General features: G+C 41.4%; 1 protein-coding gene, 1 long non-coding RNA gene and 1 pseudogene across 7 annotated transcripts in view; 1 reads left to right on the plus strand and 2 right to left on the minus strand.

Moving 5' to 3' along the window:
- Positions 1-27,775, plus strand: part of LOC132592305 (uncharacterized) — a 46,328-nt gene that overhangs the window by 8,354 nt on the left and 10,199 nt on the right. The window contains exon 2 of one of the 4 annotated variants that reach the window (XR_015949313.1): positions 14,451-14,521. The exons of the other annotated variants lie outside the window; for them this stretch is intronic. This is a non-coding gene — a long non-coding RNA (uncharacterized LOC132592305). The remainder of the gene's footprint in view (positions 1-14,450; positions 14,522-27,775) is intronic. 4 annotated transcript variants of the gene reach the window in all.
- NRIP3 (nuclear receptor interacting protein 3) lies at positions 323-27,283 on the minus strand. Of its 2 annotated transcripts, none has more exons than XM_035119524.3 (7): positions 26,996-27,283; positions 14,707-14,886; positions 14,036-14,118; positions 7,189-7,328; positions 4,956-5,008; positions 4,755-4,849; positions 323-3,555 (listed from the first exon to the last, which is right to left on the minus strand). In XM_035119524.3, the coding sequence occupies exons 1-7, from the start codon at positions 27,161-27,163 to the stop codon at positions 3,540-3,542; spliced, it is 735 nt and encodes a 244-aa protein (XP_034975415.1). In that variant the 5' UTR covers positions 27,164-27,283; the 3' UTR covers positions 323-3,539. The 2 variants fall into 2 exon arrangements, with proteins under 2 accessions (XP_034975415.1, XP_088523365.1); XM_088667239.1 differs by lacking the exon at positions 323-3,555 and adding an exon at positions 3,881-3,938.
- Positions 22,306-24,015, minus strand: LOC118097654 (cilia- and flagella-associated protein 77 pseudogene; annotated as a pseudogene). The gene has a single exon (XR_015949309.1). The product of XR_015949309.1 is annotated as a cilia- and flagella-associated protein 77 pseudogene (transcript).

Raw genomic sequence — 27,775 nt, forward strand, 5'->3', positions numbered from 1 at the left:
CTATGGTATGTATTTTTGTCTTTTTATATTGTAAACTGCCCTGTGTTTCTTGGATGAAGGATGGTATTGAAATAATAATAATAATAATAATAATAATAATAATAATAATAATAATGGACTGCCCTTAGTAATGTAGGACACAAGGCCTACCATATTTGCACCAGAAAGCACTGAGGGGTCTGGATCAGGGTGTGTATTTGGCAATACATACCATGAGAGCAGGTAAAGCAGAAATTAAAACACCTTAATAGAAGTTTTACATTTTATTTATTTTCATAATCATCACAGTAATAAACACTCAAGTAGCCAAATGCCACATAAGTAGCATAGACAAATATATTTTATTTTTCAACTACATGTTGGCAGGTATACACACAGTGCAGTTCACCTCGCAAACACATAAAAGTTTTGCTTTGTAAATATAGATATATGAGTATTGAGGGCAATGATGCACAGAAAGATAAAAATATATCCAAAAACTTATACTTCAAATCTGTGAGCAACAGCCAGCGCTGTACATGGATGTTATCAAACCCATTGCAAAAAGCCAAACTACAAATTATTTAAAAATATATACTAGTTTGGGAGTACTAAAGATGTTGTAGCCATTGCATATTCTTTGTGGTCACTGTCAAAATGACCAAACCAGATCAAATATTGAAAACTAACACTAGCCCAAAACTGTTGGTTCTATACCCTTTTATATTCAATGCCAATACTTATTTCCATTTAATTTAATTAGGGTTCTTCAAAATGTAAGTGCATATTCAGTACAAAGTCTACTAGATAAGTTTTACAGGGGATCTGTTGTGTCTAAACTGTGGATTGCATCCTGTTGGTTTGACAACACCCACTCACCCCCAAGTCTACCAAAGCTTCTTTCCTGCAAAGCATTTAATTAACTGGTGTAATTAGAAGCACATCTGTGATGCTAATCATATAGTCGTATAGCGAACCATACAGCTCCATATATAATTAGAGCTTGGTATGGTGGCTTGAGGTGTACTATGGACAGAAGCTTAGAGAAAATAGCTTGGGAGAGGGGTGTCTATATACAAAACAGCTCCCCATGTTCTCAGGAAGGAAGAGAGTACATGTGTGTAAGATCATTTTCCTGTATATATTGCTTGCTATTTATATATATATGGATTGCTGCACAAGTATGACCACCGTAGCCTGTTGTGAATATGAGTTAAGCAGATATATGCAGACTTGAGCACATACTATATAAGTTTTATGATTGCTTGAGTACACTTCAGCTTGCAGCTCAACCCATTTGTAACGTAGCTGTTAGTGCGAGTTGAACTGCACATTGAAACTATCAGACAACTATGTGCTACACATGTTGTTCATCCACACTGCACCCACAACACATTTTTGAGTACGGTAAATTCGCACAACTAAAAAGTATCACCCAGAACCAATTGAAGAATACCTATTGCTGGTAGCAAAAAGCTTAAGAACATTATAGAAAGCAGTGCCAAGAAGTTATAGGGCAGGAATTGTCTGTGGTATTATCAGCCTAATGGAGAAAACCAGATAGTTCGCTGAAGAGTGTGTCATGGCATGCAGCATTATTGACTTATGAGACTAAGGCAGGGTGGTACAACTTTTCATACCAAGTGGGCTGCAAGAATGATTCAACATGGAGCCCACGGGCTGCACTCTGCCTTGTCACGCATGTGAAGGGAGGGGGATCCCGGCTGAAATCTGAGGCTCCCCCAGTCCTCACACTGCCTTCCCAAAGCAGGCTAAGTGAGGTGGACTTTGGGGAGGCACCGTGAGACTCTGACAGGTACCTAGAACCCTCCTAGCTCCTCCTAGGCTTTGGGAAGGAGGCTGGGGGAGTCTTCATGCCTCTCTCCCCAAGCTCAGTGCCTTGCTTAGCCAGTTTTGCGAGGGCAGTGCAAGGGCTGAAGGGGTCATCAAATGTTGCCGAGAGCTGCCAAAAAAGGCCTCAAGGGTCACATATGGCCCCTGGGCCATGTGTTGGACCTCCCTGCTATAAGGGAATAAAAAAACAAGGTACAGTACTGTCCCAGGAGCAGGAAGGAAGTGGTTCTGTCTTTCCCTGTGGCTCATCATATGGTGTTTAGAACAGTGGACACCCTGATTGAATATACCGTATATCATTACTGTAATATTGTCTCTGGTGGTAAGTGTTAAAATTCCCTGTTCGGTGGATAATATTGTGTGATAATTGCTCTTCTTGGGAATCAAGCAGTCATGCCATTAGTGAGAATGACCCCCAAAGGGAGTATGACTAGACACGGATATTCATTTTTTTCCATTTTTTAAAATGGAAGGGGTTGCCATAGCAACATTGTTTCCCACAGTGTATTTTTATATACAGTACACTCATTCTCTTTCTTTCATTTCTCAATCTGGTTTTATACTATAAAACAATAACCATGCTAAAGAATCAGTCCAGAACTCAATATTTGGTGAGTTTGCTACTTACAAGATAAATATAAATAACCTGAAATTCTAGTAATATATATATTGTAGAATACCTTGGGAGATACAAAGGCAACAAGTATCTGGGCATTAAGATGGTGAATCTTAAACCAAGAATGAAATGTTTTTCCAAAATTATCTCATAACCAGCCTTAAGGAGTGATGAAAATTATTATGCCAAAATGTTGGTAACTTTTTAGAGTCCAAGTCTACTGATAATATATTTTTGTCAGGAGTTATGGGCTAATAAAAGGCTCACAGATACAGTTTAAAACAATCACGATTGAGAAAAGTATGCAACAAAATTTGCAGAAAATAAACTAAAATATTAATACTGAACAAGGAGACATTAAAATTCTTATGTATGCTACACTGTGGTTCCAGATAATTTGTTTAAAATCTGGAAATTCAGTTACTTATGCAATTAGGAAAAGCTGAATATTGTATAGATTAAAATTGTGCTCCACCTTCTTACTGTTGACATCAATATTTCATAATGAGGAATTAAGAACAACATTTTCTGAGATATTGAAATTTGGAAAATATCTAATAATACAAGCAACAATAGCTCTATCATACCACCTTCAGTACTCTTGAAAACAATATATTCTCTCTGACTTAAGTCAGGATTTGGATGAACTTAACTCCTTTGAACTCAATCATGTCCAATTATTAATCATTCTCTGTTTAAAAATAATTCTAAAAATCTGATTCTCACAGCCTCTCATTGTAGCTAAATACAATTAGTTCAAAAGAGGACGTTATAAAAATTGTCTTTTTCAGTCTCACAAGAGGCAATTCATTTCACTAATCCATTCATAACAAAAAAAGATGAAAAAGAAACATTTTCATATTTAGATGACCATAAAAAGGACATCATTTTTAAGAGTGGACTCAGATGTGCTTCTAGAAGTCCACTGTCCAGACTCTTGGCATGGTGAGTGAATGCCTGAAGTTGCCCTAAACTCCTTCCTTCATTTAGCTACAAGCTAGCTACAGTCTAGCAAGGTGGGGTTATCAGTATTGTCGACTCTCCTTTCAGTCACAAAGCCTTATTCTGTGAAGCCAGCAGTGCATTCTCTTCAGGCCTCAGAAGTGCTGGAATGAGAAGCATAAACCAGTGTGACAAAAGAGTTGGCTCTGTTTTGTTTTTTTGCCAAGCTCAATCTCATTATAGCAAATACATATGCACATAGCACTAACTTGGGGGACTGGGTGTGCTCATGCAGTCGTTCAAACCCACACTCCATAAGCACCAGAGGCTGCATGCAACCCATGCTGCTTCCCAGCCTGCCCACTCTGCTGACAGGGATGGCTACAAGACCAGCCTGGGCTGTACCACCTGTATGGCCAGCACAGGATATCCTGGAGGAAAAAGGTACCTGCCTTTTCCAGGGACACTTCCCAGGCTTCCAGCTGTGTCCTACAGCACTGAACCAGGAGCGCAGGTGGCTGCCATGAGGATGTGCCCTAGAAAATAACTGTTTAGCAAGCAAGGCACCTCATAACTGTGTGTAAAATATATTTCCTTACCTACAACCTCTGATTTCATAGATTATATAATTTATCAAACTCCTAATCAGCAGTTAAATTGGGGGAAGGGGGCACAAATGTACTTGGGGCAACTGAAAGCCTAATTTACTTTTTTTTGGTGTAAAAAGAGTATTTCATCACCTTTGTAATACCGTATTATACCTCTTTGGAAAAAAAATCATTCCAGAAATAAACCTCCCATGGTACAGTTAACACACATGCCCAGCAGCAATATGGTCCCCGTCGACATTAAAAATGCTGAATGCTATACTATTGTCTCATTTTCTCTTTCTTTCCCCCTTTCTTGGAAACCTCCATACTATCCCCTGACTAAAATGCAGGAGTGTGTCCTAAGCACTTACTGAAAACAGGATATCCCAGTGCAAACCCACCAAATGAAGCAGAAAATATATCAATTGCCTGTATGATAGGTTTTGGTAATCAGAACCAATGTTTTGAACTATATTCCATCTGATTGGTGTTACAAAAAAAAACCTTTAAAAATATTCATATCTTATTCACTAACATTTAGGGATAAGTTCAGTAATGTGACAGTTTCACCATTCACTTATCTACTTAACAGCAGCTTTTCCGTGTTGCACTAAACATACTTTGGATAGCACATGGTAAACTATCATGAAACCCTCAAATTATATGCCATCCCTAGTCAGGATCCATTTCCTCCACACATTCACTATGCCACTGATTTGACTGGAAATAGTCACTCTAAATATACCTGTGCAGCTTTAGAGTTCAGTACTCACTTCTCTTCGTGTGCAGAGGCATTACTGACAAAAGGAATTTCTACCCTGTCTGTCTTCCCCAAGATCAAGTGATACTTTTCAAGGTTTATCACACACTAAAATAAGAGGGAATATAAGAAAACAAATTAGACAACAGGTTAAGATCACCTCAGTAAAAGAAAATAGGGGATACAAAAAGTAGGGAGGGGAACAGAGTTTTACCTTCAAAGATTTCAGTGTCTGTAACCCCAGGGAGAAGTTTTTATCATTATCTTCTGGAAAGGAAGAAGATGTTCAGATAGATTGATTCATCATAGTATTTTATCACTAACACATACACAAGCTCATATTTCCATGAGATGTGTTAGGTCCCTTAGTGCGGTGAAGGGGTCCCTGCCAACTCAGTCTGTTTAAAGCAGCTGGAGAAGAACCTGCCCTTCCCTTAACTTTATCCTTCTTAATAGTTCAGTCACTATGTAAATCTAATCCTTCGCTTCTTCTGTGAAACCCAAGTATTACTCAATAGTGCTGAAGGATGTATGAATTTCTTTTCTGAATTTTCTTTTCATGCAAGTAACTGTTCTTTCTGTGACCTGTTCCTTATATCTAAGTCACTGAATTGATTCCTCTGTAGAACAGTGATAAGAAATCATTGCTGATGAGAAAGAATTCTTAGTGATCTCAGGGTAGTTTCTGTTGAGCCAAATTCGGAAAGGCTGTCATTTATACATGAGAGGTGCCAGTACTGCCTGGAAATAATACTCTATTGTTTTTTATTATTTGTTTTAGGGTTTAGTATATCACTATAACAGTTAACAATTTCAGTTCATATATACTCATATATACTTATTATCCAAATAAATATATAGATATTTCAAATACAGTTACAGTGGTACCTCTACTTACGAATAACTCTACTTACGAATGTTTCTACTTACGAATGGAGCTCCGTCCGCCATCTTGGATGAGGTTTAGATAGGGTTGCTTCGACTTACGAATTTTTTCTCCCAATGCATTCCTATGGAATTCGACTTACAAATTTTTTCAACTTATGAATGTGCATTCGGAACGCATTAAATTTGTAAGTAGAGGTACCACTGTATATAAATTATACTCTGAGTTTGTAACCCTGCCGCTTAATCCCAGAACTATGTAGTCTGATTGTCTTTACTTGATGGTGCAGGAAATGCATATTGAGAGGTACTTAATAACTTGAATACTTTCACTTGTTCCAAGAGAACATGATTCTGCATGCCCAAATTAAGCTAGGAAAAACAATGTACTAACTATAATCCCCTTCTTGGTCAGTCCCCAAAGCATTCCTGTCCAATGCACAAGCTTAAATTCACATAGAAATGTGTGAAATTGAAATTATAATGTAGCTGGCTGGAGACAGCTGAAAGATAGTTTAAAATGGGATTTTAAAAGGGATAGTTGGAAAAGGGGATTTCAACTTCTAGTAAATGTACTTATCCTACTTTCATCTCTGACAAATGGGTTTTGAAGGACTTCATATTTTTCAGAAACCTACAAACGGTTTTTGACCAGAGGCAGCAGTGAGGCTAAATAGAGCTTTCTCAACTAGACTGCCAAGGATCCTTTTAAACTTGAGAAACTAGGGATTAAAGCTGTGTTCTCGTACATTCCAAGCATGTGTTCAATTACTGAGGATGGGTCCTTCCACTGTGAGTCACTTTAATCCAATAGGGTTGGGCCCAGAGTGAGTTAGTTGCACTTAGAGGATTGGAATTAATGTGACAAGTTAGTTCTCATTGAAATCAGTGGCAAGTAAGGTGTGTTTTCCTTTTACAAAGAGTTTATATCCTACCCTTCCCCTGAGGCTCTCAGGGCAGCAAACATGGTTCTTTATCCCATTTTATCCTCACAAGAACCCTGTTATGTTGCAAGGCAGTGATTGACCCTAGGCCATCCAGTTAACTTCATGGCTGAGCGGGTTTTTAAACCAGTCTTCCCAGTCCTAGTCCAACATGCTTAACAGCTCTAATGGGAATTGTAGTCCAAAACAGCTGGAGGGCACCAGGTTGGCTAAGGCTGTTTTAGTCCACCTTCCCTAACCTGATGTCCTCCAGATGCTTCCAGACTGCAGCTTCCATCTGCCCTAACCTGCAGAGCCAGTAGTCATGGTGAAAGAAACTCTAACAAGCATGCCACACTAACTCCCCTAAACTCAGCTAGTTTAGTCTGGATCCAACTAAATAGATTTTATTTTTTTATTTTTTTTTGAAGGAAGCTGACAGTGAATTGAGAGAGGTTTGGCTTCTCAGGGTACAACCACAACAAATTTTTGTAATCTCAATCCAACAGATTTTAGAAACAAGTCAAAAGCCTCCCAAACCTGTTTACCAAATAAACTTACAAATTGCACTATAATGTACAAAAAATAGGTTTAGCAAGTACTATACTTGTATGGCATCTAACCTGCCTGAACACTCACCTGCCACAATTGCTGAACAGTCCACATGAATGGTCCCCATGGTAAGAACCAGGTGTTCTATGTGGCCAATCACTTTCATACTGTGTGGCAATGAAATCTTCTCACCTTCGGGTTTATAGGATTTCATGTGCTCGTTTAATCTGCACAAGGAAAAAGTCACTGGGTTTACATCAGGAGTTTGTTCATTTTAGGATGCCAGTACTTGTGTTGCGTTGTATCCTGGAACTGAGCATAGTCATTTCTGTTCTGTAATTAGTATCTGATACAGATAAATAATCATCTTTATACAGATTTATATTATTTACTTTTAACTATACACCTAGATACTTGACCTTCCTTTCAATCTTTAGTCCTGACACATCTTGTAATTTTTGTTCTCATCATTCATATTTTTTACCAAGAGTTTGGTTTGTCTTTATTAATCTTAAATCCTGCTACATCCCCATTTTTTAAAAAAAACCTCTTGTAATACTTTTGGGATTGACTCTGTTGGTTCTTCTACAGATATCACCACATCATCTTCAAATGCTTTTAATTTATATTGTCTTGGTCCCACTCTTATATTCTTACTTTCTTGGTTGCATCTTATTCTTTGCAATACTTCTAAAATTCATATGAACAGCAAGGGTGACAACGGGCACTTTTACATAAAGAAGAAAAGCATGTATGTTTTTGCTTGGTGGCAGATTGTGCCAGCCTGACTCGTGGGAAAAAGGAACAAATTAGTAAGACATTAAAACCTGGCAAGCCTTTTGTTTTTCGCTAATACACAATGTTCTACTGCTCTGTCAAGTAACATTTGAGGATTATTTGGATTCTTTTCATTTCTTACATATCCCCTCTTTACGCTAAACCAAGTCCACGTCTGGGGAGTGCTCAAGAAGAGTCTAGCGATTTTTCTGATCTACCAGAACTACCATCCTGCTAAAAATGATAATTCTTCCCTCTGTTTCTTAGACTAGTTTTTTCTTAGGGCATTTTCATCACTGTGCTTATTTCAGCAATTGGATGAACTCAGATAGGATATCTAATCCTTGCAGATCAAACCCAATGGGGAGTTTAGTCTGTGCTAATTTCTTGCCCCATTACGTAATTGACAAGGTCGGGATGGTGCGTTCTGGACACCCACTTTCCTGCAGTGTCTATAGAGGTGTCCTAGAATAATAAATCTCTTCCAGGGCTGTATCCCATGCTTTCAGCCATGCTCTAACAGCATCCAAACAGGGTTATATAAACATTGTTATTTACTGGTATTTTTAAAAGGGTTAAAAAAATGCTTCTGATATCACAACATACTATTGGCTGGGCTCTTACAGAATCCTTCCTTTTCATTTTCTTTCAGTGGGGCCTACACAGGAGACAGTGTCTCAGTGGATTTGTGACATTCCATAGGGTCAAACCAAGTACTTCTGAGGGAACTCATAATTCCACAATGCTTGCTATTCTTTCCTCCTCACCCTTAGCTTTGTCCTAGCGGTGTGCTCATACTAGACTGATGGTTTTTTGTTTTTTTAAAAAAACAGTCTATCCAACAGCAGGAATTCCTTTCATTTTCCATGAGAACCTACTTTCATTTGTGCCTCCTTTGTGGTATTTTTCTACTGCACTGCTTTGCAATATGAGTCATCAGTGACTGATTTATGACCTATGCAGAGATGAGTCAATGCTAAAGGCACTTTGATACGGTTACTTTGAAGAACCCATTCTCCTATCTATTAAATGAGCTAAATGGATCAGAGCAAAAGAGGAGAAAAATGCTCCATCCATTTCCTCAACTTTTTCTTCCTTTGATCTTCCAACTTCTTCCAACAAGTTAAATATAGTACAGTGTACAGCTAGTTCTGATAGCTAAGACACCCAGTCCTTTATATAATTTGCCATCGTTAAACATTCTGATTAACATGTTAATTTCTATAGCCCTTTTCCGCAAAGTACATTGCAATTACGGTAATGTGTATTAAATTGTATCCCACCCTTCATGCAAAGAATTCAGAACAGCAATCCCTTTATTTGGCGAACAGTCTCTAAGATCACTAGTTTGGGCCAGATCTTCTATACTTCAGATTATTAAGATCTGCTAATAGGAGACATGAATGCTTCTATGACATGGGCACTGGTCGCAATGCACTCATGCCTGCCTTTTAGTTAAACAAGTCAGTGTATGAACCCTTGTTACTTTTTACAATCAATCATAACATCCTTCTGGACCTTCTAGAGGAGATGGGAGCTGGGGGCACTGTTATGCAGTGGTTCCGCTCTTTCCTCCTGGGCCATGTCCAGAAAGTGGTGGGGAGGGATGAGTGTTCAGACCCCTGGGCCCTCACTTGTGGGGTGCCTCAGTGTTCTGTCCTCTCCCCCATGCTTTTTCAACATCTAAATGCAGCCGCTGGGAGAGATCATCAGGGGGTTTGGGCTGGGTGTTCATCAGTATGCGGATGATACCCAGCACTACCTCTCTTTCAAATCAGAACCAGTGAAGGCAGTGAAGGTCCTGTGTGAGTGCCTGGAGGCGGTTGGAGGATGGATGGCGGCTAATGGATTGAGGCTGAATCCTGACAAAACAGAAGTACTGTTCTTGGGGGACAGGAGGCGGGCTGGTGTGGGAGACTCCCTGGTCCTGAATGGGGTAACTGTGCCCCTGAAGGACCAGGTGCGCAGCCTGGGAGTCATTTTGGACTCACAGCTGTCCATGGAGGCGCAGGTCAATTCTGTATCCACGGCAACTGTCTACCAGCTCCATCTGGTACGCAGGCTGAGACCCTACCTACCCGTGGACTGTCTCGCCAGAGTGGTGCATGCTCTAGTTATCTCCCGCTTGGACTACTGCAATGCACTCTACGTGGGGCTACCTTTGAAGGTGACCTGGAAACTACAACTAATCCAAAATGCGGCAGCTAGACTGGTGACTGGGAGCGGCTGCCAAGACTATATAACACCGGTCCTGAAAGACCTACATTGGCTCCCAGTATGTTTCCGAGCACAATTCAAGGTGTTGGTGCTGAGCTTTAAAGCCCCAAACGGCCTCAGTCCAGTATACCTGAAGGAGTGTCTCCACCCACATCATTCTGCCCAGACACTGAGGTCCAGCGCTGAGGGCCTTCTGGCAGTTCCCTCACTGCAAGAAGCAAAGCTACAGGGAACAAGGCAGAGGGCCTTCTCGGTAGTGGCACCCGCCCTGTGGAACGCCCTCCCACCAGATGTCAAAGAGATAAACAACTACCTGACATTTAGAAGACATCTGAATGCAGCCCTGTTTAGGGAAGTTTCTCATGTGTGACATTTTAATGTATTTTTAATCTTTGTTGGAAGCTGCCCAGAGTGACTGGGGAAAACCAGCCAGTTGGGCAGGGTACAAATAATATATTATTATCATCATCATCATCATCATCATCATCATCTTGTCAAGAAAGATCTCATTTGGTTAGTTTAAACATTTATCAGTGTGTTGGCATGGAAGCATGCTCTGTGCTGCCCTGGTTGGTAGGCAGTACTTCTGGCTGAGATACATGGCTAAAGAACGGATTGCCATATGGCGAGTACTAGATGCAATGTTCCCTCTCCTTCCGTCCCTCCTCCCCAAGAAATATAGGCTCCAATTTCCCTGGCACAAGTTAAGATAATTTCAAAAATTAGAGCAGACTGAGGTTCAACTCTCCCCACACTGTCACAACACAAGGGCGTACCCACCACGGGGCAAGTTAGGGCAGCTGCCCTACTCTAGAAGCCAGCTGCCCCCCCACAAGGGCGTACCCACCGCGGGGCAAGTGGGGGCCGCAGGCTGCCCCTCCCTAGAAGCAGGGCTGGTGGGCAGAGGCAGAGGACAGCCCGGCGGAGCGCGAGTTCGCCATTCCCGCCGCGCCGCACCCTCCCTCCAGCTCCCCGGCGCGCCCTCAGGCAAGGCCAAGCACGGCAGGGAACCAGGGAGCGTGGCGCGGTGGGCGGGAATGCCGAACTCGCGCTCCGCTGGGCTGGGCTTCGCCTCCGCCCACCAGCCCTGCTTCTAGGGAGGGGCACAGCCCGGCGCAGCGCGAGTTCGCCGTTCCCGCCGCGCTGCGCCCTCCCTCCAGCTCCCCGTCGCGCCCTCAGGCAAGGCCAAGCACGGCGGGCGGGAACGCCAAACTCGCGCTCCGCTGGGCTGGGCTGGGCTGGGCTCTGTCTCCGCCCACCAGCCTGGCGCCTCTGAGTGCACTTTCCCCGCCCACTTTGTGGCCCCTCCCCTTCCGTGCCTTGGCCCCTCCCCTTGCCCCCCCCTAGTTTTGATCCTGGGTACGCCCATGTCACAACAACTGAATATAAAAACTCTTCTGACAAAGGCCCATATTCATGTGCTGGGTTGTGGCAAGGCTTACACACTCCTTATGTGCTCAGAGGCACATCTTCATTTGTATTTCATTCACATGTTCCAAGATAGGGCACTGATACTGAAAATGGGGCTCAGCTTAAGTGCAAGGGTTGAATAGAGGTGCGATTTTATTTAGCCAAAATAGCACCATCCACACACAAGAGAAGCATCAGCAAGCTTGAAATAACTCCCAACATTTGGAAAAATACAGAAAAAAGAAACAAGAGAAAAGCCTAAGGGAGGGCCCAATGCTCAGGGGCCATAGGATGTTAAGTGTTTGTTTTGATGGAAAGCAGAACAAGGGAGGTGGGGGATAAAATTGAGTATCAGACTTAGGCAAGGAGATGGCTGCCTCAAACCCTGAACAAGAGTACTCCACAGTGCAACACACTACTTTGCTTGTTTGTTTTAAGGAAAAAATTCACCAAATGGCATGACATTCTTTCAAGAGAGGAGGAGCCTTGGAAGGAGGAGCATCTGACTGATGCACTGGAAGAGGACTTGAATTCGAAGGATGTTAAGATTAACAGTAAAACAGAATAAACCTTTTATCAATTCAATCAGCATCATGTTATGCAGCCAAAGGCCATAACAATCAGAAAAAATAGACAATATATCTAAAAAGGAGGAATACAAGCTAACATATAAATAATTAGCAAAGACATCTATCATCACCTTTGCAATTAGCAACATGGATTTCAACAAACTGCCATCTCATTTTAGCTGCTGACATACCAAACAATGCATCTGAGTGGGTTGCCAGCTGGCGGAAAAAGAGAAATGGGCCTGACCTGCTCTTGTCTCTTTAATAGCATCTTGAAAAGCAGGAATTAGCAAGTTTTTCACAAGATGGAAACACACATCATCATCTGCTAATTTGCTGCAGATCAAACAGCTGTTAAAGGCACCTTAGCAGGGGCCAGATCAAAAGCAGGCAACTCAGCCTCCTAGCAATTTGTTTTAGAGTGGCCAGGCTAGTGATATAGAACTCCTGCACTTTTAATAGTTGTATAGAAGAGGGAATTTCTGCAGATACAGCTTTTAATCTCCTTTGCATCTGACTTCCCCCCATTGTTTGATCAGTATTCCTGTAACAAGGTGTTTATGAGAAACAACAACCACAACAACAACAACATATTATTTTATATATATATTACTCTGGGCAGCTTCCAGAAGGATATTAAAATACAATAATCTATTAAACATTAAAACCTTCCCTAAACTTAACATGAGATACTCTCCAAAAAGGAATTCCAACTACAAACATCAGACAACATTTCCCCCCTTTTGGACACACTTGTAGAGAGGGCTCCAAAGCGCCATAGGCACAGACACAAAGTTATTCTCAAAGCAGAAGTGGGCAGAAGGTAGGCTTAAGGTCAGCAGGTGAAGCTCAAAGTACAGTATAGAGATGATTTTCCTGGCTTGCTAATATTTTCATATCACTGCTGTTAAAAGCACAGTTACAGTAACCTGTTTGAAAAGTTGGCAAACCTACTTTTAAGCTGCAACACCCTAACAAACTGCCTTATACCAAGCCCATCTAGTTCCTTGATCCATCTAGTTCAGTATTGTTACCACCTAGTTTAGAAGTGGGGAACATCCCCTTTTTAAAGGGATTTTCCCTTATGCTGAATAGGCTTCCTCGCAAGAAAAGGGAAAACTTGGCAGCTATGGTGGGGAACCTGTGCCACCACCACCCCGACATTGTTGGACTGCAGTTCCCATCAGCATCTGGGGTAGCACAAGTTCTGCATCCCTGGTCTGCACTAGCTGGCAATAGGTGCCCAGAGTGCTATTGCACTTACATCATGTTGGTGAACCTCTCATAGGCGTATGGTTGGCTATTGTGGGAAATGAATCCTGGACTTGATTGCTGGATAAGACCATAGACTGAAGTTTTTCTGATGTTCTTAGGATTTCAGACAGTAGTCTTTCCAGCCCTTCTTAAGATTCAAGGTCTCCTTTACATGCAAAACATCTCTAACACTAAGCTATAGCCTTTCCCTGTTGAATGAGAACTCACTCTAGAACAGGCATAGGCAAACTCTGGCCCTCCAGATGTTTAGGACTACAATTCCCATCATCCCTAGCTAACAGGACCAATGGTCAGGGATGATAGGAATTGTAGTCCCAAACATCTGGAGGGCCGGAGTTTGTCTATGCCTGCTCTAGAACAAAATTGTCAACTTTTTGCCTGGCAGTCCTTTACCTTTAAAAGTTATGCAACAGGTAGAAATTTAACAAGTACTCAGTTTCCTGGTGTGGGAAAGAGCATCCCCAGTGAAATTTGTGTCTGCCATCCACCTCTTAAAGATAAAGAAGCATTGCTCACCAAGTCAGCACAGTGCAAATGCATTAGTGAAGCCGATCTGGTACTCCCAGTGGTGGATTTGCAATGCACTGACCTGCTCCCTTCCCCTGTCCATCTTGGTGTGCAGCAGTGAGGTCAGATGAACGCTGTCACATGCTTTTAACTAACAGTCTAGAAAAGGAACTCCTTACCCTAGTCGCTCCAGACATGCAGATGATATGATATTGTTCTGACATCCAGTATCAACCACAACTTGCAGTTCCTTCCCAGCGCACTGTTGGGGCAAAACAGAGTATTTGAAAGAATCAACTGACAACTTCAATTTTTATTTGTGCTGTAGTGTAGAGTTCTGGAAACACACACACCCCAATTGTGATCTATATCTGTGGAACCTTTTTTTTTGTATCACCAGTGGAGGGCATATTTCTCAGTTACTAATTCTACCCTTGAATAAATTCATTTTTCAGCTTTACATGTGAATACTCATTCAAGTTTAGTATTCCATCAGCCAGGATGTGCTTTTCATAATCTCATCAATTTTATCTGCCTATCTTATGTATGGCTTGGTTCACATTGTGCATTTTTTCCTCCACATGATGACTCCAGGCATATATTCATCCAGCAAACATGAAATGTAACCCTACCACACACTGTGGATACACATGCAGCTACTACCGGTAAGAATGATCCCCCATGATCACAATGGATTTTTTAAAATGCTGCTGTTATGCAATATCACAGATATTGCCGCCACATAAAGCTTTGGCTGTATTTGGGTTCAGCCACATAGGGAATTGAGTGCAGCATTCTCATTGTAGTGGAAGACTGGCTGAAATATCAAATGTAGGCCCATGAAGCATACCTGGCAACACACCAGGATGAGGTCTTCTTGCTCTGTTTTCTTTGGGCCATCCAGTTTCATTTGATTCAGTTTATTTGTCTGGAGTGAGAATTCGTTCTTCTGAGAGCAGCTTCCCCGGTTGTGGCGCAATCTGGACATGTTTGTCTCCATCAACCGTCTCTGGAGGATGTTGTGTGGTTGCTTAAAAAAGAAAGAAAATTAGGGCAGGGGAAAATATAGGTTGATTGAAACCAAACAGTTGAAGAATGCTGTCCTTTAAATACATGCATTAGTTATGCAACTCAAGAAAAAAAAATGTTTGGCAGCATTAAATATGTATGTTTGTATCTAAACACACACACCACAGAATGACAAAGTATGTGGCCCTTTGTTGTTGAAAAGTCAAAGAACAGGACTCAGCCTAAAATCTGTGGGATAACCAGCCTCCTATAATCAACAAGTTTAAGTCTAATTAATGCATGAAGGGGTTAAGACCATAGAGTTAGCTGTCCTGGCAGGTGCAGCTCAGCTTGGGAGAGAGTATGTAATCAAGACTTTGTTCCTCTTAGTTACCCGAGAAGCTCAGCATGTGAAGTAACCATGTAAACTGGTTACTTCAGTTTAGCTGAATGGCTTTTAAAAGCAACTCTTGAGTTCCCCTATCAATAATTTAGGAACCACTGTAACTATGTCAAGTTTCATTGTCTGTGCAACGTTTCTAAATGCTGTATGAAAAAGCACATGAACCAGACCTTTGAAAAGTTTGTAAGTAACCTAATCTTTAACTTATCAAACATGTGGTATTTTCCTATGCTGGGGAAGAGGAGCATTTTGGAACTCATATGAACATATTTTAAAGGACTAATCACCTACGGTATATTTCCATGCTTTACTTTGCTACATATTTTGTGTTTTTAAAACTCTGCTTGGGTTCTCTCACTGAAGAGTACTTTCCCCAAACCTGAATCTTGCCATCTAGGGAATTCTCCTTTTATACCTATTTTTTTTCTTGCAATCAACAAAGTCCTCATCCTAAAAGTTCTGCATGGAGAAAATAGCAGGCTGAAATTTATAAAGGAGTGGATAACTTCTGTTGTCATTCAGTATTTACAAATGGTGGTTCAAAGATATTTCAGGACATTTTGCCATATTTAGTTGCTTGGATGAGGAAAACAATTTCACAGACAGAGGACAGGAGTGCAATTTGGAAAAAAGCATCACTCATTTTCTAAATGAGAGTATATCTCTAAAGAGCGAAGCAGCATGTAAAATTTAGTAAGTGGCATAAATATGTTGCTATTATCTTAATGTATGCACAAACACAGTAGGCTAATGTCAGAGGTACTGGGGTAATACGGTAGTTTTTGAGGATGTGGTTTTGTGGTGCCCATTCACCGTTTTCTCTGTATTAGAACAGCTGCAATCACAGGCATTTTCTTCCTGCTCTCCGCCCCCATAACACTGGAAGGGACTTGTGGGAATACTGTATTGGGCTGCTTCATCATGTGGTAAACACCCTCCATATAAGAACCAATTTTATGCAGTTTTACGATCACCCCATTGAACAATTTTCACATCCCTCATGTGGAAGAATGTGTTGTTAAGCAGGTTTGGGTTGTTTGAACCAGAATCAGCCTCATGAATGTTGCAGTGCATGTTCTAATTGACTGCAACTCACCACCTCCTGAAAATAGAATGAACTAAGGGGGTGTTGTGAATTACAAGATGGAACAAGGGAACATTCACCAGGCTGCTTTTGCCACTGAAAAACACACATCAATAATCGTTGAGAACCATAGAGAGTACTCTTTTAAAATTAATGAGCTTGGTTTTTATTATTTTCCTCTATCCTGCTTTCTATCCTTTGTTCACAAAGTAGAAGTGTTTAAATATCATGACGCTGATTATCACATTCCTACCGTGTTTCTCATATTATAAGACACGTCTTATATTTATTTTTCCCTCAAAAAAACACACTATGGCTTATTTTCAAGGGATGTCTTACTTTTTTCCCTCCTCCTCCTGCCGCGGCCGGCATTGCTGCTGCGCCTATCACTATGTCTTATTTTCAGGGTATGGCTTATATTCATTGAATGCTTAAAAATCCTGCTATGGCTTATTTTATGGGTATGTCTTAAAATATGAGAAACAGGGTAATTAATGCCCCTGTCCTTTCAGTCTGTGACAGCACTGTTTTGAGGCCTTTGAATATTCACACCTGGGGTAGGGTTGTGGGTGTGAGCATGCCACACTTATTACATCACAAGGGAAACGATTGAGAAAGAAATGATCCACAAGTGATCACATAAAGAACTTGAGCCACTATATCATAAAGCAGTACAGTCATACCTCGGTTTAAGTACACTTCGGTTTGAGTACTTTCAGTTTAAATACTCCATGGACCCGTCTGGAACGGATTAATCCACTTTCCATTACTTTCAATGGGAAAGTTCACTTCAGGTTAAGTACACTTAAGGTTAAGTACGGACTTCCGGAACCAATTACAGTCATACCTTGGGTTAAGTACGCTTCAGGTTGAGTACTCCGCGGACCCATCTGGAATATATTAATCCACTTTCCATTACTTTCAATGGGAAAGTTCGCTTCAAGTTAAGTACGCTTCAGTTTAAGTACTCTGCAGACCCGTCTGGAACGGATTAATCCACTTTCAATTACTTTCAATGGGAAAGTTCGCTTCAGGTTAAGTACGCTTCAGGTTAAGAACAGACTTCCGGAACCAATTGTGTACTTAAACTGAGGTACCACTGTAAATTGTATTTCAAGGGGGAAGCCAACACAACAACAGAAAGTGATGATAAAACAAACTTGCTCTCTGAGCGCTGTATGGAACACTACTAAAAAGCACACTGGAGTCTCTCTCACATCTCACGTCACTTAAAGATGTTAATAGGAAGGAGAATTCGGAAGTGGAATCAAACATGTGCCCCAGAATCAAGGCAGCCTTCACATTCACATAAAACGCCAATTGAAGCCTCAGGCCTGAATACAATACATACTCTCTCCAGATTAAGGAAAACTGTATTTCTGTGAAGTAACTAACCATTTCCATAATGGAACCCTCAGGATCCTTGTCAGATTCGAGGTTCTTTGGAGGAAACCATGACAGTTAAGCTACTATGATAAGTTCATAGGATGGCTGTGCCAGCTGTGGTTCTCTCTTCTTCTGCTATTCCTAAATTTCCCATGGACCCTCCTGGTTCAAACTATATTATCTAGCAAGATTCGCTTTGTGTCTGCATCTAACATAAATGTTCCACAAAGCATTCCCAGCACCAGCTTCTTTTTCTTTGCTATCCACTTCTGTGAGAACCACTAGTGTCTTGCAGTTACTCTTGACAGAACTAAACTGCACATGCCTTAAGGCAAGATTGGTTAATTCTTTTGTGTTTCTGCAGGCATAAACAAACTAAGCACTCAGCAAATATACATTAGATGATGAAAGGACAGAGGGCAAAGCTATAAATAATATTTCTTTATCACACACTACTCCCTAGTTGTACAATAGGAACGCAATATATCTATTTCAAACAACCACCTCTGTTGAGCTAGTGAAAGAGACTGGCCCACGCCATGTTGGCTGGGGGCTGTTGGGAGTTGGAGTCCAACATTTGGATAGTCACATGTCCCCCATTCCTGTTCTCCTCCTCATTGTTATTTGCAAGATATCTCAGAAATATTTCCAGTGGCTTTTGCAGAGAACCTTTTACACAGCTCTGCTTATAGTTCTTTGGACCTGAAGGGGAATCATAGATACATAAGGTGGTAAAATACACATTTTTGCATATTTTCACTAATTATCACACATCTTTATGCATGACTTCCCCAATACACCTATTTTTGGTGACATATTTTTGAGCAGATAACTACATTGCAGCATTTGGAGAAGTGTGAATTTCAAAGTTTTGCATATTGTTTTGGGAAGTGAATTACATAGGTAGGTTTGCACTAAAATGTGAAGTGACCCATATTTCTTCCCCATCCTAAGCCCATGCATACACTTTTTTTTTCCAACAATGGGTATATTCCTAATTATATAACTTATTCCTGAGTACTTTACTTTAGTGCAGGTTGGTAAGATGCAAAAGAGGACAATGTTCCTGGACCCTTAAGGTTGTATGAGGAGTGAAATTCAGTAGAGTAGCTTATCATGCAACCATTAACTTTAGCATGACCTAGAAATAGAAAACAGAAGTATATAGGTGGAGAGCTGGAGCTTTGCAAATGAAATAAACTTCAGGGGAAAATGCTGAAAAAGCCATGGAAGTAAAATGCAAGCAGCCAATATATACTATATATATTAGATTATGAGTCATGATAGACAAGTAACATGATATTTTAGTTAACTAGCAATCAGCATAATGAACAGGCAGTAATTGCTAAAAAATTAGTATGTGTAATGTAACATTTAAAGCAATATTTCCTACTGTCTTGCATATCTGCACTATCTTGTTTGACCTTTTTGTTATTCTAGACATAACACATCTTTCCAGAAAGTTCAATGCTGCTAACACACACAGATAGCTCTCTCTATAGGAAATACAATTAGAAAATATGAGCAAGATACAAAAAAATGCAAACAAGAAGAAACTGGGCAGTAAAAACCAGAAAGATATAAGAACAGCAGTAAAAAATCATCTAACAGACACTGGCGGAGGAAGGGGGTGGGGGGAGTGCACGCCATGCCCCCAGGATGCACACACCACACCCCTGTGGGTGGCATGCCATGCCCCCGGGACGCACGCCACGCCCCCAGGACGTGCATCAGCCACGCCCCCACCTGCTCTCTGCCCCCGGTGCCAGAGCATGAAGCTCCACCACTGCTAACAGAGGCTTCCTGAAAAGGAAGATTTGCACTTTAGAAAAGCTTAGAACTCCCTTTATCTGAATCTCCAGATTATACAGTATATGTATACATATGTTACACAGACAACAGGTTAATAACAGCAAATCTAAAATAGCAATACCATTTATCAAAATGTGTGATGTTTTAAATAAAAAGGGAATATCATCCATTAGTTTATGCATTCTGAATGTTCTACAGGAATGGACTACAGTGGTGCCTCGCTAGACGAATTTAATTCGTTCCACGGGTCTATTCTTATAACGAAAAATTTGTCTAGCGAATCCCATAGGAATGCATTGATTTTTTTTTGATATTTTTTTTGCCCATAGGAACGCATTAATTGAATTTCAATGCATTCCTATGGGAAACCGTGATTCACTAGACGAATTTTTCATAAAACGAATTCGTCTAGCGAGGCAACCTCCGCTCGAAAAATCCTTTCTTTAAGCGAAAATTTTGTCTTACGGGGCATTTGTTAAGCGAGGCACCACTGTATAAGAATGGAGAAGGTTGGACAGTAAATGAAGTGGATAAAATAATCTGGCAAGGAAACGCAGTCCATCAGTGGGTTGTTTCCAAGGAAGTGATCTTTTTCCCTGGCAAAAACTAAGGGGTGAGACCATCTGTCTTCGCCTCAAATTTTTAGTTAAATTATACTTTGATATTTCTGCTAGCATCTCTCTCCCAAACAGACAGAATTTATAAAACATGGAATTTATATGCAGAAAGGGCCTTCCCAAATGATCTTTACAACCCTGGATTTTATTTTTAGCACTATGTTAACTAGCTCCAATCTAACACTAGTTGTCACAATATTCCCTTTAGGTGTTTTTCATGGACAAAGGCTCTGGATGTAATTTATTTATTTATTTAGTGAGGGGTTTGATAAAATCCCCCATGTATTCTTGTGGCTACAAGGAGTTATTGTTAGGTGGATTTGTAGCTGGTTGACTGACAAAACACAAGAAATGCTCACCAGCAGTTTTTGTCAGCCTGGAAGAAAGTGATAAGTGGGGTGCTGCAGGGTTGTGTCCTGGGCCCAGTGTTTGTTCAACATCTTTATAAATTACTTGGATGGAATCAAATTTGTAGATGACACTAAACTGGGAGGGGTAGCTAATTTCCAGTTCTAGGTATCACAATTTAAGTACAGTACTGTATATTGAGAACCTGGAACGTATGCAAAAGAGGCTGACCAAGATGATGGTCTGGAAACCAAGCTTTATGAGGATTGATGGAGGGAGCTGGGTTTGTTTAGCCCAGGGGTCCCCAGACTACGGTCCGGGGGCCGGATGCGGCCCAATTAGCCTGCCAATCCGGCCTGCGACGACCCCCGCCGCCCGCCGCTGCCGCCCGCTCTTACGGTGCGCAGCGCGGCAGCGCTCTTCTGGGTTGGGAAAAAAGCGCCGAAAATCCTTTGTGCGCATGTGTATGGGCCTCTCCCGACCCGGAAGAAGTCATTTCTGGTGCACCTCCGGGTCGGGGGAGGCCCACGTGCATGCGCACAATGGATTTTCGGCGCTTTTCCCACCCTGGAAGTGTGCCGGCGCGCACTCCCCCACCCGCCGGCCCGCCGCGCGATCGGCGTGGTGGGAACCGGCCCAAACGCCGGTAAGTCTGGGGACCCCTGGTTTAGCCTGAAGACAAAAAGACTGAGAGGTGGTAAGGATAGCCATCTTCAAATATCTGAAGGACTGTCTCATGGAAGATGAGCAAGCTTGTTTTCTGCTGCTCCAGAGGGTAGGATCTGAACCAATTGATTTATATACAAAAAAGGAGATTCCAGTTAAACATTAGGAAGAAATTTCTGGTGTAATAGAAAGGACTATTCAACACTGGATTGGATTACCTTGGAAGGTGGTGGACTCTCCTTCATTGGAGGATTTTAAGCAGAAGTTGGAGTGTCATCTGTTAGAGATTCTTTTGCTGTTATTCCTGCATTGCAAGGGATTGGACCAGATTGCCCTTGGGGTCCCTTCCAAGTCTACAACTCTATGATTCTATGTGTACAAAGCAGGAGGCCACATGCGATAATTGTTGAATGCATATACAAATTCTTGGCTCCAGTTCCTTGGGATCAAGCTGAATGATAGATAGGTCTGCTTCATTTTTATCTTACATGGGGATAAGGGAATAGGCGTCAGGCAATAACTTCTCCCGAGTACCTCCTGTTAGGTCTCTGTGAGAATAGGATGGGCCGTGGTTATAGGTTCAGGTAAAAAATAGGGGGTATGGTCCCCTCACATTCCCCCCCTGCCCTTCAGATTGCTACTAGTGGCTGCTGGGAATGACAACATAGGGACATGGGAAGCTGCCTTATATTGAGCCAGACGATTGAGCCAGACGATCAAGATCAGTATTGTCAACACTGACTGGCGGTGATTTCTGACAGGAGATGCCAGTTATTGAACCTGGGCTTTTTTGCATACAAAGCATGAGCTTTGCTTCACAATTGTGCTAAGACCCATTTGACCTCAGCATTATAATGCTGTCCTAGAAAGGCTGCCAGTACTGATGTTGATAAAAAAGATGGAGAGGTCTGTCTGGTTAGTGATATTATGGCAGGGAAAGTCAGGTGAGTTTCTGCAATCGACCGGATGTTCTGCTAACATGGAATTATTAGTTCAGGGACCCAAACCTCTTTCTTTCTGGAAATCCCACCTGCCTGGCGGCCATTGGCCTTTTAACAGCTCATTCTGAAATGGAAACATGTTTCAGATTGCAGCCCTTTCACTGCTTTTTTTTCTTTTAAAAAAGTAACAAATCTAAGCATTTTTTAAAAAGAAATAGATTATAATTTCACATGTACTTTAGCCTTAAACATGTTTTCTCTCTTTTGTTTTAATGTGCCTATTATAATTAATATGTGATTTGGAGATGTGTGCAATTAGGTAGCTCTGGGTGGGAGGAGAGAAAACAAACACCACAGCTTCATTTATATAAAGGAAGTAAACCTTCTGATGCAGTAAATCACAATAAATTATGTGAAAAAACTGGGGGACATAATTTACAACAGGAGGCATAGCTATGTGGCAAAAAGTAACATTGTTTGTGTACCTAAAAATTGATTATTATATATCAAGAACTTGTGTTGAAGAACCGCAATATTGGTTCTATATCAGTCAGAAACACTAACTGACTGTGCTGGATGTCAGCTGCAATCATAGAATCATATGCCTGGTCACTCCCATTTATTAGGAATGAAGTTTTGCATTAATATAGAGGGTGTTGTGATGTTTAAACAATTTATCCCCAGCCTCTGCTCTGCCCCATCTCTGACCTCTTCTGTAGTTAATAGTTTTGCATAACACTGCCACACTTTGATTTACTGAAGCCAACCACTGCTGCTGTAGCAGCAGTGGGCTATTGCACTGTGTTAAATTGTGGCAGCGTACAGATTCCACAGGTTGTGATGTGATTCTTTTGTGGCACAGTGGTAGTCCTGTGTCCCATCTTTCTCACTGGCAGTGAGTATGTTCTGTTACAAGAGAACCAATTGCAACTTCTTGCTGGAAACTTCATTTTAATATTGTCGGTAGCAAGAACAAATCACCACCTTTCTTTTTTTAATCATAACATGCCAAGTGTTACTTTTGAGAGGTACAAATAGGTTGCATATTGATAAAAGCTGAATCCTACAAATGTGTATAAATGCCCTGAGCTAGCTGGCCATGTCGAACTGGAGCTTCCATTTCCTTGGCTTTGAAAGCCTTCACTCGATCTTCTTGACTTGGAAAGGTGTTAAGATGGGGAGCAATTTTCCGAAATTGTGGCATGATCCACAGAGGATCCTTCTTCACTGGTATTTGATATTTCCTCAGCATGACAGTCCGTGTATCATAGATCATCCCTCGCCTTTTCTTATGCTTCTTTTCTTTAACATATACACAGTTTTTTCGGTTCTCCTCTACCCATTGGTCCCCAAACTTATTTTGAAAGACATCTATGAAGGGGGTGGAAGGACGATAGGGCCTCCCATAGGTCATGGCATCGGGAAGACGAGGTGGATCCCTTGGGAACCTATCCCCATCAGCTCCTTTGCGGCGCACATCATGGTGTTGGCGATACAGGTAGTGTTCCCTTGCTGTGAAAAGACCAGCTTTTATTCCTCTATAGTTCATGACTATGAAGTCCTTTGGCTTCTCCTTCGTTTTGGTGACAGTGGGTGTCATTACCCGCCAGCTCCCTATTGCTTCAGGAACTCCTCCGTCGGTCCCGCGTAGACTTAATCCATACACAAAATCTGAACCGGGAATCTTTGCGCACCTCCTGAGGGTCCTTCCTAGCTCTGGTTTTAGAATGAGGTGGTTCTGAAACATGGTGTCTCTCACCAGTCCAATCCTGTCATTTTCTGTCCCTGGCTTGATATCATTCTTGGTCAGTGGTAGCAGTGGGGGCGGGCAAATATCACTAACGCTGGCCCTCCTCTTGTGCTTATCAAGGTACCTTCTTACGAATGATTCCATTGCTGATCAATAAGTAGTAATCAAAGACACACTTCATGCACTCTCTCTCTCTCTCTCTCTCTCTCTCTCTCTCTCTCTCTCTCTCTCTCTCTCTTCCAAACAAGTATTTGATTTGATGCAGGCCTCTGTGGCCACTTGAGTGTAACCTGAAGCCTTGGGGTGACATCACAAACCATGCAAAATTTATTGTTGTGATTCAGTGTGTCATCAAACCCTGATCTATTCATTCAGTAGATGTCAGTAAGTCACTCAAAACGGTGTGTGTGTGTGTGTGTGTGTGTGTGTGTGTGTGTGGTTGGAGAGGAGGGCATTTTAAAACTAAATGATGTTTTTTAACAGGAGGATGGTTATCTCAGGTGTTTGACTTCTGTTTTTAGGAAAGTTAATGCTTAATTTCTAAAACATAGGTGGCTTACACTTTTCAGCACAAGAGCTACATTGACCCATGGCTAAGCTTCTGGGTACCTTTTATCAAAGTGGGCAAGTGTAAATGTGGGCATGGACAAAGCAAGTAGATGTGGCCAAAGTGTAAAAGTGGTCTCTATTAAATATAAAATTATTTAAGCTCATTTATAAGAATATTATTAAACTCATGGAGCAATGAGCATTCCTCCCCTTTTAAGCTGCCACATGCTCTCTGAAGGAATTTTTTTATTTTACTTCGACCCAGACCAACACGGCTACCTACCTGTAACATGCTCTCTAGTTTGCACTTTTTCTCTCTGCCTTCTGGCTCTGAACTCTCACAACTAAACAGGTGAAGCACTCTGTGCTTTCTATAGTTTCATAACTTCAGCTGCTCTTAAAAATGATGGTAAGAAGCCATCTCTGTTTGGAAGCCATCAATGTACTGGAAGTGCTGCGCACGAAGATTGCAAAGCACTTCAGAAGGGCCCTCTATAAAGAAGTTTGGGGGAATTGTTTGGTGACCCATGGAGTAAAAACACAATGAACACATTTTAAGGACTTACACAACACAACCATCAGTTCAAGAAATATTGTATTCCAGGTCAACAGAAGTATAGTGTCCCAATGAAGAGAAGTAAAAGCATTCTCTATTCTGCCTTGGTCAGACCGCACCTGGAATGCTATGTTTAGTTCTGGGCAAAACAATTTAAGAAAGATATTGACAAGTTGGAACATGTGCAGAGGATGGCAACCAATATTACCAAGGAACAGTTATGAGGAATGGTTAAGGGAGCTGGGTATGCTTAGGCTGGAAATAAAGTGACTAAGAGGAGTTAGGATAGCCATCTTCCAATATCTAAAGGGCTGCCACATGGAAGATGGAGCAAGTTGGTTTTCTCCTGCTCTGGAGGGCAGAACCCGAACCAATAGATTCATGTTACAAGATAGGAGATTCTGACTAAACACCAGGAAGAAATTTCTGACAGTAAGAGCTGTTCAACAGTGGTATGGACTCCCTTGGAAGGTGGCGGACTCTCCTTCACTGGAGGTTTTAAGCAGAGGTTGGGTGGCCATCTGTTGGCTGCTTTAGTTGAGATTCCTGCATTTCAGGGGGTGGGACTACATGACCCTTAGGGTCCCTTTCAACTCTACAATTCTATGATTCGGTGATCTGCAACCACCAAAATTTGGGAGGGGATCTTTGGAGGGGGCACAAAAAAGTATTCTGGGTGATGGATACAGCTACAGGCCATTGGTTTACCACCCCTGCTCTAGAAAATGCTAAAGAAGTCTTTACACCACTAATTTATAATCTTTGTACAGGGAGAGTTATGCAAAGCCATAGATACTGTAGCATTAGTTCTATATTTCAAACACTGTTCACTTTTGAGTATATTGTGATTACTACAGGGTGATTTGATGTGTAGAGCTCTAACAAGTGCATTGTTTTGTGTCTCTGATTTGTGTCTTCTATTTTCAAAAGCTAGAAAGCTTTGCAGATATATGTTGTAGATCTCAGAGGAATGTAGCTTCCCTTTATGTGGAAGACAATAGACTTGACTGAGGGCCAAACAGATGAACATCATCAGGAAAGCAGCCACAGTACTCTTCCCCCACCCCCCAAAATATTCGATCAAGGTCATGGAGCTAAGGGAATAATTTAAAAAACCCTCTCCCCAACACTGCTTTTACTGCTTAGCACCATTCTGAAACTGCTATCTGCAAAAGACAAGACAGGCAATGCAGCAATAAGGCCCCAAAGCTGCAGTTCTGAACACAGTTCCCTGGAAGGAAGTTTAACTGAAATCAACTGGAACCATGTTGAAGTAGCAGGACTGGAATTTACCTTAATAAAGAGAAGTTAAAGTACAAACTCAAGAAGTCATCCCCTGTGTTTGATCTCCAGTTTTCTTATTGCAAACTATGCCTAATCTGATCAACTCACCGACTGACCAATCCACATATCTAACATTTGTACATAATACATTGAATTGACTATATATCAATATGGCCGAACAAGGCCATCTTTTCTTTTCTTTTTAAAATCATAATGTAAAGGATGCTTGATTGCACTTGTAAGCATGGCTATATAAACATCATGTCAGGGACAGGACTTTGGGATAGAAGTCCAGGGTTCTGCTCAACAGAATGAGCTGGGGTGGCTTATTGCCACATTTTGAAGGATGTGCTTTAATTATACATTTCCATCTGAAAAGCCCCCCATAAGACCATAAAGTCCAGAGTTCAGAATTATCTAGCTGCACCACCAAATATAAACTATTTTTGATTATATAAAAAAAACACGTAAAACATATCTCATGTAAAGCTCTTCCCCCACCATTTCCTCGTTTTTTATCTTCTCTCTGCATCCCCAACAGCTTAATTAAAATGCTAATTTTCTATGGCTTCCAAAGGCAACAGAGCTCATTATCTTCAAAACATTTTAAAAACACCACTAGAATCAACAGACCAAAATGTTTTAAATCCATCCTTTTAATTTTATGTTTTCTCGATATAGATTTACACACACACACACACACACACACACACACACACACACACAGCGTCTTACGGTGTCTTTCGAAGTCCCCAGCTTTTTCAGCCCATCTAATGGTAGCAGGTCAGCCGAGTCCTTGTGGTTAAACTGCACTGCCTGCTTCATTCTCCTCTGTTGTCGGAGAGATGCAGCTTCCCTCAAGTCCACATCCTTTCTGTCTGTTAGGAGCCCTGAGTAAAACATCTTTCCAATCTGTCTGTCTCTTGCCTTTCTTTCTCTCCCAAGCTGCTGGAAACAAATGCCCCGGCGATCTATTGTGGTGGACTTTATAACAGAATCCGCGTGACGTTTTTGAGAACAGCAGGTATCCCAGCCAGTGCGACGTAGTAAAGGAGGGGTTATGTACACTGCAATATGTTACACACATCGAACATGGCATGAGTTGGCTCACAATCAGTCTAGGAATTACCAGCTTCCTTTTGAGGGGGCGGAAAGCAATGTTTTTGCTGTACTAGGCTGTCTGTCTTGCATCTTTCGCTCGCAGCTTGGGCTTTTCAATGAAAGAACTCTTCACAAAATGAGCTAGCATTTTCTTTCAAACAGATGTGGCCTTCTAATTTTATTTTATTTTTAAAGGCAGTCTGGTATATGTTTAATATGTATATACATTTAAAAGCTGAACGATCTGCTTCAGATGTATAAACCACAGACTAAAGTGTGCTTTCAAAATCAAAATGCTATGTGCTTTCCTGCAATAATCCTCAGACAATTATATTTTAGTTAATGCTGCCAATATACAACATACGTTCAAGTCATTTGAGGCAGCTTTGGGTGCATGCTTATCGCACCAAACTC

The sequence above is a fragment of the Zootoca vivipara genome, chromosome 1 (assembly GCF_965207765.1).
Source record: "Zootoca vivipara chromosome 1, rZooViv2.hap1.1, whole genome shotgun sequence".
Lineage (NCBI taxonomy): Eukaryota > Metazoa > Chordata > Lepidosauria > Squamata > Lacertidae > Zootoca > Zootoca vivipara.